We start from the raw sequence: 15,959 nt of genomic DNA, 5'->3' as shown, positions 1-15,959 counted from the left end.
TGCTATTAAGGGCTTTTGACCATATGCCTAGAAACAGTGGGGGAGATTATCAAGTCTTTACTGTATCAGGTAAAGGGACATGTAGGCAGCAGAGCTGCCACCTGTTTCTTCCCCAAATGCTTTGGAACCAAAATAGTATTAGTGTTGCAGAGTTGAAGCAAGGGAAGACAAAACATTGTGAAATAGTTTTCCTTGCTTTTTTTTTTTTTTTTTTACAGGCCTTCAAGTGCTATGATCACCCACTTCAAGGTGGGTGATCTGCACTTGCAAGCGTGGATTCTGTTTATGTCTTTCTAACCTCAGTCCTAGTGGTCCCAAGTATCTCTGTAATCACCTCTTCAAGAAAAAAATTGAAGCAGCTTATATATACAAACCAACCAGTACATTTTGCCCAGCACTACAGCTAACTTCCCCTCATTCCCATATATATAAAAAAAGTTTAAGTAAGGAATTCTCAAAGTGCTCAGCACTGGCTCAGTTCCTGCTGACATCAGTGAGAGTTTCCCACTGACTTCACAGATGACAATGTTTGCCAGTGCTGTATGTTTTGTAAAATTCCACCCTATGTCAAGAAATTAATTATTTCCAATACCAACTACTGCTTCTTCTCAAAAAGGTTCTTCTGAACTTGGTTCACAGAGCATGAAATTCATCTGTGGATGTCTGTACTGGCAATCATACGATACCGTGTGTGATTTGGGTACTTGATTTTGGAGGTGCATAGGGCTGTTAAGCTATTACATATAGAAATGTTATAGCCATTTGGGGTGGAGGAATACCTGATACAGCTTGAAACAAAAACTCAAAAAATATTCAAAGCCAGGTACAAGAAATACTGCTGTTTCAGACAGCTCTGTTTTGTCTGGACCTATGGTGTCACTAGTCCTTCCTACTTCAAGAAAGACATGTTCTTACTGGGAACAGGTTTAGAGTATGCCATGCTTTATTTCTTAGAAAACATCACCTTGCAGATAATTTAAGTTAGTACTGCACATCCCTGAACACTTTCTTCCATCTTTAAACTATAACATTAATTTTAAAGGATTTTCTCCCTCCTATTAAATAAACTGTTTGGTTAAAATAATTTCTCTCAGGAAACAAAAAATTTCTCTCTCCATGAATAAGGACAGAGGACTCTGGCAGGAGGCTGTAAGTAGCAATTATGCTATTTTTAGATAATTAAGTTACTTGTTTATATTTAAGAAATTAGAATTCTGTTTGTAGGGTGCAAGATGACTCTGTTACAGTTACTCAGGACAGTTTGCCACCCCTCTCCAGCTATGTAGAGTCCCAAGCACGTCTTATCTCCATGTTACAGGAAGCTGGGGTAGTTCTCTTACCTCCCATCTGCACATAACCCTGCATGGGCACCAGCCGCAGATCTCATCATCTGGGCAGCACCTGCATTTCATCAGTGAGGTCACTGATGAGCAAAACAGGATGGTGCATATCCCCAATATGTTAATCAATGCAAGTTTTATTATCCACCCCTGCAGGCCTTTCCCTTGAGCTTCACTCCTGGGCAGGGCTCTACTGTGTCAGTTCCCCATTTAATTAGCACTGGTTTCCTGGGGCTCCCACTGTGATAATGTCATGCCTTCCATACAGTCAAACCTTTCACTTGCTGAGTGTTGTGCCTTGTCCCTGAGGGATCTACACCTGTGTCTCATGTGTAACACAGTCTGACCATTTTAATTATGTTTGGAGAAATGCAGTAATTTTTATACTATGTGTGCAGTACCATATTGTGATAGCAAACTTTTTCAAAACACGATTTAAGCATGTATGAAAATATACTAATCTTTTTACATAACAGCCTTGCTTTAACAATAAAAATATAGGGTACTTAATTCTAGTGAAATGTTTTGCAACAGAAGAAAATTCTGTTGGTATAACAGTATGCCTGTTTCAGGAAACTTAAAAACCCCAATTAGTCTCATACCTACAGGCCATTGTATAAAAATTGGACAGTAAGTCCTCACTGACGATTTAGAAAATAAGAAATGGCTGGAATTTTAATTTCAATTATACACATTAACTTTACTCAGCTTTCAGTTATTGCATCCTGACATCTGTGGATGTAAATGTGTTTTGCATCTCCTGTTTCCTCTTTCACAGTCTCCTCCTATGCTTATTTTTCCTTCAGGGCTCCTGTTGATGGTTTCCTGTATGGGCCTTTCCTGGTACATACCTAACCCTTCCTCTTTCCTGGCCAGCAAATAATTGCAAAGCAAATAGCAGTACGCCACACCTCTGTGTGTTTCAGACCTAAAGCAACAGTTGAGCTTGGCAAGAATTTGTTTCCCTGCTGTAACTACTGTAATGACATGAGCACTGCTCATTCTTACTGTGCATTGGGTGGAGGGCTTGGGAAACAATGCTTGCAAATTTCTGTGTCATGTCTCTTCTACCAGCTGCACTCTTCCAAAGTAGTTGTGGGAAATAATGTAAAGTGCATAACTGAACAGCTTTGTTACTAAATAGGTTTTTGCCTTACTTCTCATGTAAACATGGATACCAGTTTTACAGTACAAGCTGATTTGTTTGAAATCACAAGAAACTGTGGAATGGGTTACTATCACAATTCTAAAGAATAAGGAAATTAATGTGTATATTAACTAACAAACCAACTTTTTTTTACATTCAAGTCTGGACATTTTAAAATTTACAAGTATATAGGCACCTTCCAATTTTGATCTGCACTGAACCCAAAGAATGCAAAATTACTTTATATTTTTTTAATCAAATGTTTAAGCAACCGTACCAGCTTGCAAGGCTGGAGAATGTCGAAAAAAGCCTAACAGAGCTGCCCAGGGCTGTCCACTTCTTCACTGACAGAGGAAATACCAGACTCTGGGAACTCTGAATCTCACACCATTACCTTGTTCATCAGTAGAAACATCCAGAGTATTGAGCAGTGCCTACTTCAAAAAAGTTGCTTTAACTACAGCACTGTGACCATATATGTTTCTTCTTGCCCTCAGCCACATTAAAAATTACTTTGAAGAGTCTCTCCAATCTGCTGGTATTTAAATAATAATTTATAGTAAATCCCTGTAATTTTTTTTTGTTCTTGCTAGTGCTTTCTGCCTCCTCTTCCCCACCCCATTAAAAGTACCCATCCAGATGGAATGCAATATATACCCTCAGAGGAGTGCTAGGAAGGGAAATCCTACTGCAGCTCAGGCCAGACAGACTTTTAAAGTGGTGTGTATACTATGCACAAATTTGGTCCCCTGCTTTTGCCTAACAATGCTAAAAATATTGCCTGTGCTGCAAAGCTGCAATACAGTTTTTTTAAAAAGCAAAAAAACCCACAGGTATGATTTATTCTGTTTCGTGCACAGCTACTCTGTTCTAATTCCAGAATGATCCAGGCAAATGACAGCCCTCACAGGAAAGTCATATGGAGACATGAAAAACACAAAACCTCTAAGATCATACAGAATTTAGTATCAAGTTTTCATTTATACTAAGAAACATTCAGGAACTTTAAAAACAAATAAATCTAACAGACTAAGGAATTTTCAAAAAGTGTTTTGTAATTGTTATATTTTCCTTCTAAATTAATTGGATAGTTAAAGCTTTGGTATAATTGTCTCTCATATTTGGAAACAACTGCATTAGGTTACTTGGCATGGCATTTCTCCAATTAAAGTGAAAGAAAAGGAGACCTCATCTTTTTCTCTTAAACTATGTAGGTTTTTCCAACAAAAGAGTAGGCCCAGGGCATGAATGTAACTCAGACTGATCTTCAGATTCCAGATGACACTTGAAATACTGTCAGGTGGAAAGAAAATCCAGATGAAAATCTGACATGTCGGACACCCGGCAAATCTGACAAACAGTCCAAAAAACCAAAAAAAACCCACAACCCAGCCCCCATGTTGGCTAACAGCACTCTTAGTTGCTTTGCCTTCTGAATATAGGAAAATGTGAGGTCTGCTGCTCGTTTTCTACAGGTGACTGCCATTTCTCAAGTTGGCCTTTATGTAATCTATCTATATTTTTTACAAAGCAAACTCATTCCCTGAACAATCCTTTTCTTTTCAGTATTTCTTATATGTTTCTGTATCTATAGTATTCTGGAGGGCAAGATAGGTTGGTAAGGTGAAAAGGAAGTTCTTTGCATGTGACAACTGTGTAGTGAATTTTTTTTGGCTAAAATTGCCAGCAATAGTGCCAAAGTAAGTGAGGTGAACTGAGGGAGAGATTTTATGGTGTTCGTGGATTTCCTTCCAGACTAAAGAAGATAAACAGCTGGCTGCTGCCCCACAGATCCCATCGGGCAGCACAGGGCTCAGCCAGATTAGGAAAGGCAGTCTAAATGTGAGAAAGCTGCATATAACACCACCACTTCCCTGACCTGAATTCCCCTTCCTCCCACATCTTAACGTGGCTGTGATGAGCTGTGAGTCTGAGAGGACCTACTTTGAGACTGGTTTTGCTCTTTTTGTTGAATGTACCTGGAAATTTGCATACAGTCCTAAAAGTTTTACTCAGCCTTCATTCATTTATCTATTTTATTTTTTTATTTTCCTGCATTACAATTTGTTGATAGTTAGGAATTCACAAGAATTTAACATTTATTTATATCACTGATAATAAATGAGACCACTGAATAGTGTATTCAAACTCCCAGAAGTGAGAATATAATTCTGTCCCCACTTCTGAGTTGAAGATGAGATCACATGACAACAGGACACTAATGTAATCTCTGATTAACATCTGTATTTCAAAAATGAAATACAGAAATTATAGGTAAAAAATGTAAATATACATGGCATGCATTACTTCAGAGTGAGGCATTTAGTTAGTGTTTTAATGCATTTTGTTAAGATAAAAATCAGAATAGACCCACTGGCTACCAATTGATGACATGGATCCAGACATTGCATCTGGTAAGTCTTAATGGCATGATTCACAAATGAACAGAAAAAAAGAAAAAAAGAAAAAAAAAAAAAGAGTTAGAAATTTTAGAATAGCGTAACTTTTTGTACATTTCTTAGTCAGTGAGATAATCTCCAGGAGTGTGGCTCAAATGTATGCAAACTTCCAAGATCAGACCTTTTGCTAAATCTCAAACTTGCAAATAACATTTTAATATCAAACACCAAAATATAAAGAAAAGACAAAGAAATCCTTTTGGTTTTCTAAAATAATAGTAATTAAAAAATCTGCTTCAAGGTATAATGTTCAATTGTAGTTTGGATGTAGCATAACAACTTTAGAATGTTTATCTTATTAGGGAAAGTACAAACACTGTAGTATTGTAACATGAATACAGTGGCTGATTTAGCTTAGAAGAAGCAGCAATATATATATAATAATAAATGTCCAAATAGTGAAAAAACAGAAGTATACTAGTGAAACCTTTTGTCTGCCAATCAGGTAATTTTGATTGTACAATAAAATCACCAACCATTTGCTTATGCTCCCAGTCTATTCCAGAGGTAACATTTTTGAGACAACTGAGCCCCTGACAGACATGACATATCACACATATTTTGTGCTGAAAGAGTGGCATATTCTAATTCCCTGCATCATCTGTGTCTCAAGAAGGAGGAACTAGGTGCTGCTTTTCATTTTGAAATTACTACTTTTGCTGTAACTCCTAGTTTCCTTGACTCAGACAGAACAATGACACATCTACACTTAGAGCTGGAGTTGAAACCATAATCAATTTTGCTTTCTCTAAGCCTCAGAAGTAATTACATTGCATCTTTTTGCAAGGTTTAAATGTTGGGCATCTGAATAACACCCAAGACTGACCCTAAATACTCATTCAAGGGTATGGAGCCTGCCACTCTCTTTTCATACTTAAAATCATGGTCATTCAAAGATACTAGTTTCTGAGGTTTCCGAGTTCTAAACTACAACCAGCAGTTCATTCAAAAAAAAACACCAAGAACTTCTTACTCATCCAACTGCCATGTTTGTTGCACTATGGTAGTTACTTAGTACAACATCAATAAACGGCCACTTGTAGAGGGACACACAGAATTCTGCTTGTGGAACGAAGTCATAGTGTAATGGTATAAACCTTTATTCCGTTATTATGCTTTAGGAGCAAGATAAAGTTTTATATCCCCAGCTATTATGCCTTTGGAATGAAACAAATTTTTTAAAAGGAAGAAAGATAAACCAGAAGGAATCAGGTGAAAAGCTAAACTTAGTGGGAAGCTTTGTGACTTCCGGTATTCGTTTACTTCCTTGCATGCCATACTGCCTCTGAAAACCAAGTGTGGAAGTCAACATAAAAAAGAGGTTTCATCTGCATCCACACTAATGATTCTGTGCTAAACGTGAAGAAGAAAGGAACATGGAACTGGTGAAATATTTTCCATGTGATATGTATATATCTGTCTGTAACTCTGTTAAATTTGGGTTATTACTGGTGATACAGATACATTTATTATCTTAACCAGCTCAGGAAAAATCAACACCTTTTTTCCATTCAAATTTGGCAAAGAAACAGAATTTTAAAAACACTGCTCTTTCCTAAGGTGACACATAGGATAAAAAGGAATATCCTGAACAGAGCTTTAATGGATGCCTTCTGCCATTGGGGGAAAATACTCACTTCTAAATGATGCCAAAGCTTTTGGATATTTAAGTAGGAGTGATGAACATCAGTTCCATGTCTGTGTTTGCTAAAGATACATTGTAATTCTTAGTTTGCTCATCTACCACATAATTTCTCATGACCATCTCTCTCCTTTGGCATAATGCACCAGGTGTCACTAGGAGGTTTAATTTAAATAGAAAGCAGGCATTTTCCTGATCACCAGCCAAATGAATCCTGAGGAGATAGTATGTGAAATACTGGCTTTCACTATGTTTGCACTGAGGGGAGCAGAGTCTTGCATTTCAAAGAATTAAATAAAGCAAAATTCTAGTAGTGGATCTACTGTCCCCAAAGAATTGCATCACATGGTTTAGTGTAAAGGTGGCGACAGTGGGCATGTAACAGAGAAAAGAAAACACATTGGATTAGATCCTCATGAATTGCAGGAGCTGAAGGTCTAACCTAGTATTATTAGACTTGATACTCAGTATGAAGTTAGGTAAAAAGTATTTAGGTCTAAAATAAAATCAATGGATGATAAAAAAAGAAGTGACCTTGTATGTTGCAGGTGTACCAATGAACTCAGGGTCGATACTTGGGAGGGTATCCCCATCACCCAACTGGTAAAAAGGAGCCATTTAAAACTTTATATACAAGATAATTTAGCATTACAGATTTCTGGTTAAATAACTGTGAAGTGATGCCAGAAGCATGTTGTGAGACTGACAGCCAAATATAATCTGAAAAAATATTCTTGTGACCATTCTCTGTGATGAAGGAGTTCCTCTATCCTGAGCCATTTCTTGGGCACACACACATGATTTAATAGGACATCTTCTGATCAAAGTTGGATACCTGACTTTGGAGTATGAGAATCATAAACTTGCTTACGGTCTATCTGGTCTGCAAACACTTCCCCATAGATCATCCAGTAAGGCATGTAAAAAATGTTTTTCGCCAGCTTCCATGAAGGCTCCTCATTGGGGAAGAGAATAGCCTGTCTTGCAACACCAAAGCTCATCAGAACCACCAACATGATGATGACAAAGTACATCATGTCTATCATCTGAATGTAATAACAGGAGAGGAGAGAAAGAGAGAGAAGGGACAAGAATTAGAGGAACTTATTTGTCTATATTGCTGTTATTATAAGCTGCAAAAAAAGTTTGTAAATCTTAGAAGCAGAATTTTTGAAAACAAATTATGAAAAGCCATTCCAGGTTTACACATAGCAGATTTCATTTTCAAAGAAGTAAAGCGGTACTATTGTGGCCTTGGTTTTACCCAATGTTGCTTTTAAGAACAATTTCTATATTATGAATAGGCTTGAAAATACAAGATACCATCTGGTCACACACCATTTGCCTGAACAAGAACATAAGATCAGCAGCCTGATCAAGGCAATGTTCACAAGATATATTGTTTATAGGCACCTAGTGGCAACTGTACCAAAAAAAAAGTCTAACCTGGAGTATTTTTTCCACTGGTAGTCTTTGTCTTGGAGCAAAGGAAGGAAGTTGCACATAACATATGGAGAATAGCCTGTTAATGCAACATAAAGAGGCACCATGGTGGTAACTAGTGGGAAAGGAAAGCTGTGATGCTGGCTGGACTAGAAATCAGCCTGGTGGGGGAGTTTGACAAAGGCCATATTTAAAAAAAAAATAAAAGCAGATAACACAGACACTCAACTCTATTCTTCTCCATTGCTGGAGGCCTCATTAGCATATGCACAAGTTTAATTAGTGCTTGCAAACAGTGCCTATCCATTCAAAATATTCCTGGTAAAAAGTAGGCCAGCAATCCTAGGAGGTACCTAATAGAGGCTGAATATTAGTAAAGGAACTGTCCTAGAAAGAGCCCTCCAGAGACCAGAGCAATGGGCACCATGCAGGTACAGCAGAGATGCTTTATAACCCAAAATGCATGTGAAAAAAATGGGAATTCTGTAAGGTCTCTGGTAAGATCCCTTTAGTTACAAGTTTACTTACCAGTCTTTATTTATAAGGCTTGTTATGACAGAGCTGTTTTCACAGCTGTGGATGTAACTTTTGTCTCAGTGTCCAGAATTTGACTCAAAACTCCTCTAAACCTGAGGAGTTTTGGTCCCTTCAGCCTCTATATTTTCAGCTGCATTCTAGCTTCCCTGTGAGGCAGGCATGCAACCAGCCTGCACTTCAACCGGTGGTCTTATTGGTCCATGGGGGACCTGCTGCAGCTTAAGAGCAGGGTTGCTCATGAGAAGAGGTAGTGGAAGAGAGGACTCATCTGCAGCAGATGGATCTGGCACTGCTGCAGCAGTTCTTCAGTTTTGTAGAACAATGAGAAAGACCTGAGGTCAAAGTGACACTGGGGAAGTACTGAACAGAGAAAAGAGGGATACAAAGGAGCAAAAAGAAAAGGATATTCTCATATTTACTGAGAGAGAGGCTGTAAAAGAAAGACACTTGTAGGGCAGGGCTCTGATAGGAGTGAAAAAAAGGCAGGGGAAATCAAAAGTCTTCAGGTCCAGAAAGAAAGAAAGAAGGTGGGACACAAGGAAGGAAAATAAATGCCTTAAAAAAGTAAAAACCAGACAACTAAATCACGAGTATTCCTATGTCATTTAGACTATTAATCTCTCAAGAAAAACTGATTGAAGAGGATATTCTCGATCACTGTACCATCCTAAAATGAGAAAGCTGCGCAACTACATTTAGTTCTTATGCTTTTAGTGAAGGAATATGGAGATGAAACCTGGCTGCTCCTTTCTTCTCTGATGAAACTTTGTTTCAGGTAGAAATATATAACATTATATGTTATAATATCTATTTTAACATGTCATGCAAGCAAATAAACATGAGTATCTGGTGGCAATTCAAGACCATTTCTTATATGCTTCCAGTGTATTTTATCAGGAATCACAATGGGTTTAACCACATGCTGCAAGAAATAACACTTTCAAAGCTTTTCTTAATTCAAGCTGCATTTTAGCTTTTCCCTCCTTCAGCTGCATATCCTTGTAAAACCTCAGTAGCTTGTCTGAAATCCAGTGAAATGTGTGGATGAGGTTCCACTGAATCTCATAAGCATTGTACCAGGCCCTTTGGCCTGTAGGGTCAAATTACTATTGCTACTTTAACAAGACAATGGTAATCTCAATCATTCTGAAGAACTCATTAATTGCCTATTTAAAACATGGTAAAATGAGGAACTATTAGTGCAGTTTTATACACAAGCTGACCTCACTTCCCCTTTTTTATTTGCAGAGAAGCTAAGAAAATGCAGACATTCCCATATAGTAAGGAACTGATATAACCCTGATTTCCTTGACATGCCATTGAATTAATTTCATTCCCCAAATAAAAGAGGAGTAAATCTATCACTGTGCAGAGATCAGAAAAGCACATTTTAATAAGCATATTCTGTTACTGAAATTAGTAAGCAATAATAAACTTGGCTGTTCAGCTTTCCCCTCCTAGCTTCACATTTGCTGTTGTCCATTGCTTTTAAACCACTCAAACCCATTCCTGCCCCTTGCTTAAACTCACTTGTGTATTTGTTCACAGTGCCCAGAGGTAACACCTATTACAGCTGTTTATGTGGATACAGTGCAGGGGCAGAGAAAGTTCCTTAACACTGGAAAGATGGAAAGAGTAATCTTTTCTCTCCCAAGTCTAAAAATTACAACAGATGCTCAGGATAAAAGCTCAGGCATTAAATACAGTTTGTTGAAGAGCTCAATAACTGTGATAGGCTTACTCTCTAGAAATATCTATAAGTAGTTTGATACTCTCTATAGCGCTGAATACTACATGCAAAACCATGAAATGAAAAAGAACCCAAGGAGGTAAATGGACATGTGATTTAAACAAAAATGCACAATGGAGCTCATTCCAGCCTGGAGCAAGCAGGTGGGACTCCCAGGGAAATCTGTGCATGATACAAAAGGATTGGCCGTTACACAGGGGAATAAGTAGGTGAGAAAATAGATGTGAGAGGCAAAACTGTGCAACTCAAACCAGTTGGGCATTGCACGTGTGGGCAAAGGTAATGTGTCAGAGTTGCTGAGTGCATGGAAAGTTTGATGAGGCATGAAAATCAAATAACAGGAAAGAACAAAAGAAAAGAACTTCCCTCTTTTAACAGTTGCCCACACCTTCAGAGTACTCTAGTAGCTAAATTCAACACCCTCTTTGTGGGTGCTGAGCCTAGAGAGGCTAGTGCTTTTCCTGTGTTTGTTTTCCACTGAAAGCCCAGTGAGGCTTGATTTGTGGTACACATGCGAAGATGACAAAGGAATGGAAAATATATTATTTTGCTGATTTCAACCATTTCCCTTCTGTGTTGACCCCAGGAGAAAAATAAACGACTGTTTATACTATTGGTGAAGCTGGGCTTCTATCAGCCATCCATAACACTGACTACTAGAAGTCTGTTATTCATGGCTCATCTGTTTATTATCGAACTAGTTTTCAGACTGCCTTTGCTAGCATCACAGCTCTGAAACTTTTTTTGCATAGCACCAGTGAAAAGTACCACTGGGTAGGAAGCTGGTTGTTTCTTAGGAGTTTTATGCACTGTGTATTGTGTAAGTCCCAGTGAACACCAGATCCTCTCATGGAGGGACATACTCCATGTGGGGCAGGAAAGAAACAGATTATAGCACAGTGTTTTCCCTTTGGCCTTTGGTCCTTTCTCTTGTCTTTCTGTCCTTTCACAGTAGCCTCCAGAAAGAACTAATGTGTGTTTTCACCTCTGTGCTCTGGAGCTCTGCAAAATCCCTACCATCAACATCCTATTGGCTTCCTTGAAGGAAGGTAGCATACTTCAGAATTCTGTTGTCAGGACATACCAATTCAACAACGACTATCTTTTGTGTTTTCCCCCCTCTCTTGCTTTTTTGTTTTTTTTGTTTCTGTTTGTTTGTTTTTTTGTTCCCCACTAAGATGTTCCTTCTTTGCCAAATCCACCACTGTGTGTTTGGAGTTGAAAGGTGGTATAAGGTAAAGGGATAAGACAATGGTTCTCTGGACATATATTTTGCACTTAATTTTTATACCTGCTCAGAATCACTGAGCTTGTTGTGACTATTTTAATATCATTTACATCTGTAAATTCAGCCATTGTCTTTAACTCATATGAGCAAAATGCTGCTTTAATCTAACATTTCGACTTAAATGTAGAAGAAAAAGCCAGAAACTCAGAAGTTATACATCTGGAAGCAAATTATCTCTTGGTTCCTCCTGTACGCATTTGCTGTTACATAAACTTTTAATACTCTTGGCATGTTGTGTACACATGATTTAGCCAGGGGACAGAGGCTGTAGTTACCCAGCTGGATTTCCCATCTCACAAGGACACACCAGGCCAGAAAAGATGGAAGAACATATGAATACGGAGCCAACTATAGAAAGGTCACAGTCTTAATCATAACCATTATAATTTTGAACAGACCACACCTATCACAACACACGTTCTTTGAGAGTCTCAAGGTACTAAACACTTTTTTTTTACCTTAACAAGCCACACTTCTATACACTTCTTTGAGAATTAACATTCTTTGTATTTTCTGCTAGCGAGGCACAGAGGTGTAGGATGGATAGCTTTGCTGTTGAAGAGTGATCATGGAGAAAGACAGGAAATACAACACCTAACAGAAAAGTTCAAGTCTAATCTTCAACTCTGGGGGCGTCTTTGCTCAGATTTTGATTCAATAAGGCATTGACTTCTAGCTTACATGAAAATGCTAATGTGTTAAAAAAAAATTCAGATAAATCTGCAGTAATGTCATTGGCCAGAGACATTGAGTCAAGAACATGCTGGTAAAAAGTAGCACACTAAATTCTCTTACCATTTTCCCAATCATCATAACATATGGTCCCAAGTACTTGTTTACTCCGAAGATGTCTAATAACCTTATATACCAGTAAATGATGTTAACACAGTATATCACTCGGCCATCGCTCCGGAGGGGTAGATCTTGCAGACGGAGCACCATCCCAACAGAGAACAGGAGGATAGCTATCAGATCAGTAACATTCCAGTACTCCTGGAGCCAAACTTTGACTTTCTGCAACAGTTTCCCGGGCTCTGACATCAATATCTGAAGGACAGAGGACATGGAGAGGAAAGGAATTGAGCTGTCTTAATTTAAGCTTGAAAAAATCTAGAGTAAACAGATACATGCCACACAGGCCAAAAGCAAAGCTGATAAACTTCTATCATACAAATACCTCATATACTCTTTGATTTTTTATTTTATTTTCAGAAAACTTCAATTTCAACCATTCTTAGCCTGTATCTATGTGCAAGATGCTTAAAAGAAAAAGGACAAAACCCTCAGTCACTCTAAAAATCCCTATGATATCAGAAGAAATATAGGTGTATCTTTCTGTTTTTCAAATGTATTGACCTTCAGGTCTTGGGATAGAAGGAGAAGCATAGAAAGATACTTCATCAGAAAATACACATTTAAAGAAGCTGCAGATTTAAAGAAATTAGCTAAAATGTGTATCAAACTGTCAATAAAGAATTAATAACCATTAAGATCTAGATTTAGCATGTCATACAGAAAGATAGTAGCTACTATTTGGACCTGTTTTTGGAAATTAAATTCTACAACTGAGAATATAATTCACAGAAATAATTAATCTTACCTTATGAATTTATTGTCAGTCTATTTGCAAGATCATTTGGAAGACTTGTTTTCCCAAATTAAGGTAGAAACTATTCCTCAAGTGATTTCTATGAATAATTCCTAGCTTTTAGTGAGTTAACAAGCTATTTGTTTTAATTTTCTATATTTAGCCTGAGAACATTAATCAGACTCACAGTTCCTTAAAAAGCTGAATGTCTTTCTCATAATTTGTTTTCAAAATGAATTTTAGGCTCATCTTCTGTGAACTATCTCCAACATCTGCTTGGAAATCCATTCCAAAAAATGTTCTTGATAAATTTTTGTGAAAAGGACAATGTGGGGTAAATTATTAGACAAAAACGGCACATATGATTCCTGCCAGCACCCTTCCACCTGCTGACCCAGTGGTGTTTTGTCTCCACCAGTGTTGAGGAATCCTGGCTACTACCACTGTTTTCCCTTTTCTTTTGGTCACAACTAGTGTATTTGCCACTGGTCTTTTTTAATTTGCAATGTAGAGTCTACTGTCCAGTGTTTGAAATCTATTTTTGAAGTTTAAGTGACTGTTGCAAGACCATTTAGTCTAGTCCTCAAAGACATTTGCTGCAGAAAATACAAGCGTAGATGGTAACAAATTCAGCCCAGGGGTATAAATGTACTGTTTCAGCTGAGGTCATCCCACTCAGATCAGGGCTAAATTGTGTCAGTGTGGAACAAATGGCCAAGTGAAAAGGATGCGGTCTGCAAGCGAGGGAGACCACGAGGGGTGGGGGATGGCACAACAACTTCACTCTGCCTGTAGACTGCACACCACCTGAAGTGCTCTCGCTCTGTTCTACGTGTTAGCATCTTTAGGGAGATGCATGCTATTTCTAGACATAATTAGCGATAATCTTGGAGATTAAAAGGGGAAAGTCTATTAGAAATGTGCTGCAATGTTTGATGTGGATCTAAATTTCCCCCCAGTTACAGATGGTTTTATTTAAAGCTTTTTATGAGATACTTGGACAGACATAGCAGCTGTAAATTTTGAATGAACTCTATTTGGGGTGGGGATTAAAACATGCGCTTTTCACTTCTCAGGCTATCACCATGTCTCTGTGTCCATTCTGTTTCAGTGAATCTCCTTTTCATCTCCCTGAAACATACTTCAGTTTTGGGACCACATGTCAAGGAACATAGTCGAGCTTTCAAATATGTCAGAAGCCAGCTCCATTCTTGTGAATGCTATTAAATGTGCATCACACAGAAATCTGATCAGGGAAATTCTATGGGAGAAAGAAAGAGATTCTGGATTTTAAAACAGAGGAAGTTAGATTTTTAGTGCTCTGTTTTTAACAATCCATCTGCTTTTCTGCAAAAGAGGCAGCAATTTTATCATAAGTCTGTTCATCACAAATTTTACTGAGAAAAATAATAAAAACATACTAAAATAAGAATTCCTCCCCTCATTTATTTTTTATTCTTTCTCAGTTGGTGTGATTTTACCTCTCTCATCTTCTCTATTCCCAGAGTGAAAATGTATGAGATGACAATCCATTCCTGTGTAGACGGCCAGCGATCCATCTTCACTAACACTATATAATTGAACAGCATCAAGTAGCCTATATAAGCCAGCTGTAAAGAAACAAAAGCAATATCAATAGTAAATATATTTTTTATGACTTAGATAGTTTCTTTTGTATGATTCAATTTTTTTTAGTTCCATTGTAACCAGAGTTAGAAAAAAACCCCCAATCAGATCTGAAAAAACTCACATTAAATCATATACAGTATGGAATCTGCAAAATATAGGCACAGACTTCCTGTCCTTAAGCTACATCTGCCTCCCCAACAAAATTTAATAAATGCAGTCCCCCTGGATAACCCCACAGTCATGAAAACTCTAATATCACTACCAACTACCAAACTAAGTTACCTATGTGAAGATTTCTCCCTCCTCTGCTTCTAACATTGTGTATTTCTCTAACACTTCTCCTCTTTTCACTTTTCAGTATTCAGCAGCTCACAGAACAGGATTTAAAGTCCTGTCATCTTTGTTAAAGAACTTTACTTCTGCTCTGTGTAAAAGTCATAGGGTTCTGGCTTTTCTTCCAGTTGCTGGTTTGAAGGGCACTTAAGAGTATTCCTTACATTGACCATAAGTACAGAGAAGACAGACAGTTGAACCACTGCTTCTTGTCTACATGAAACAGCAGAAGAAATTATCTCACTCATCTTTTAGTTTGTATGTTACAATGGCTTGCTGTGTTCAGGTCTAGAGATTCGTCTTCCCTTAACACTAACTAAAGGAAATAGGGAGCAATGTTGATGTAGGTCAGCCTCTAAGGAGTCAGCAGAATCTTTGTCTGGCAGGCAGAACTGGACGCACACCTCCCAGGCTGAAAGAATACCTTCTGCTATAGTGCAAAAAGCCAGGTAATACTGTCACCTAGCACCCCTCCTCTTAGATCTTACTGGTTACTAAAGATCGGCAAATCTTATTAATTTGGTTTGACTCAATAGCCTTTGGTGAGCATCTGCAGTCATTATAGCAAAATAGTAGGAATTTTAAGGTTACAAAGGTGACAAACCACAAGACCCTCAGTGTAAGTAGGGGCTTTTGCTTCTTCTTATTTTTCTTTTGAGTTGCTTGGGTTATTTGTTTTGAGTTTTTTTGTTTGTTTGCTTTGTTTTGTCAGTTTGTTTATTTTTTGGTCAATCAAAATTTACTGAAAATGCCTGAAAATTTTTTGCTTGGCAAAAAAAAAAAAGAAGAAAAAAAGAAGAAGG

At 37.8% G+C, this 15,959-nt stretch overlaps 1 protein-coding gene across 1 annotated transcript in view; it reads right to left on the bottom strand.

The window, feature by feature from the left end:
• The window catches only part of TRPM3 (transient receptor potential cation channel subfamily M member 3), a 278,305-nt gene that overhangs the window by 19,163 nt on the left and 243,183 nt on the right, over positions 1 to 15,959 (bottom strand). The window contains exons 21-23 of the mRNA XM_051643557.1: positions 14,676 to 14,804; positions 12,402 to 12,653; positions 7,460 to 7,634 (exon numbers count right to left, since the gene is read on the bottom strand). Of these exons, the coding sequence (XP_051499517.1) occupies positions 7,460 to 7,634; positions 12,402 to 12,653; positions 14,676 to 14,804 (556 nt within the window). The remainder of the gene's footprint in view (positions 1 to 7,459; positions 7,635 to 12,401; positions 12,654 to 14,675; positions 14,805 to 15,959) is intronic.

This window comes from Apus apus, chromosome Z (assembly GCF_020740795.1).
Source record: "Apus apus isolate bApuApu2 chromosome Z, bApuApu2.pri.cur, whole genome shotgun sequence".
NCBI lineage: Eukaryota > Metazoa > Chordata > Aves > Apodiformes > Apodidae > Apus > Apus apus.
The sequence above is the reverse complement of the archived record's forward strand: the minus strand, read 5'-3'. Positions and strand labels throughout refer to the sequence as shown.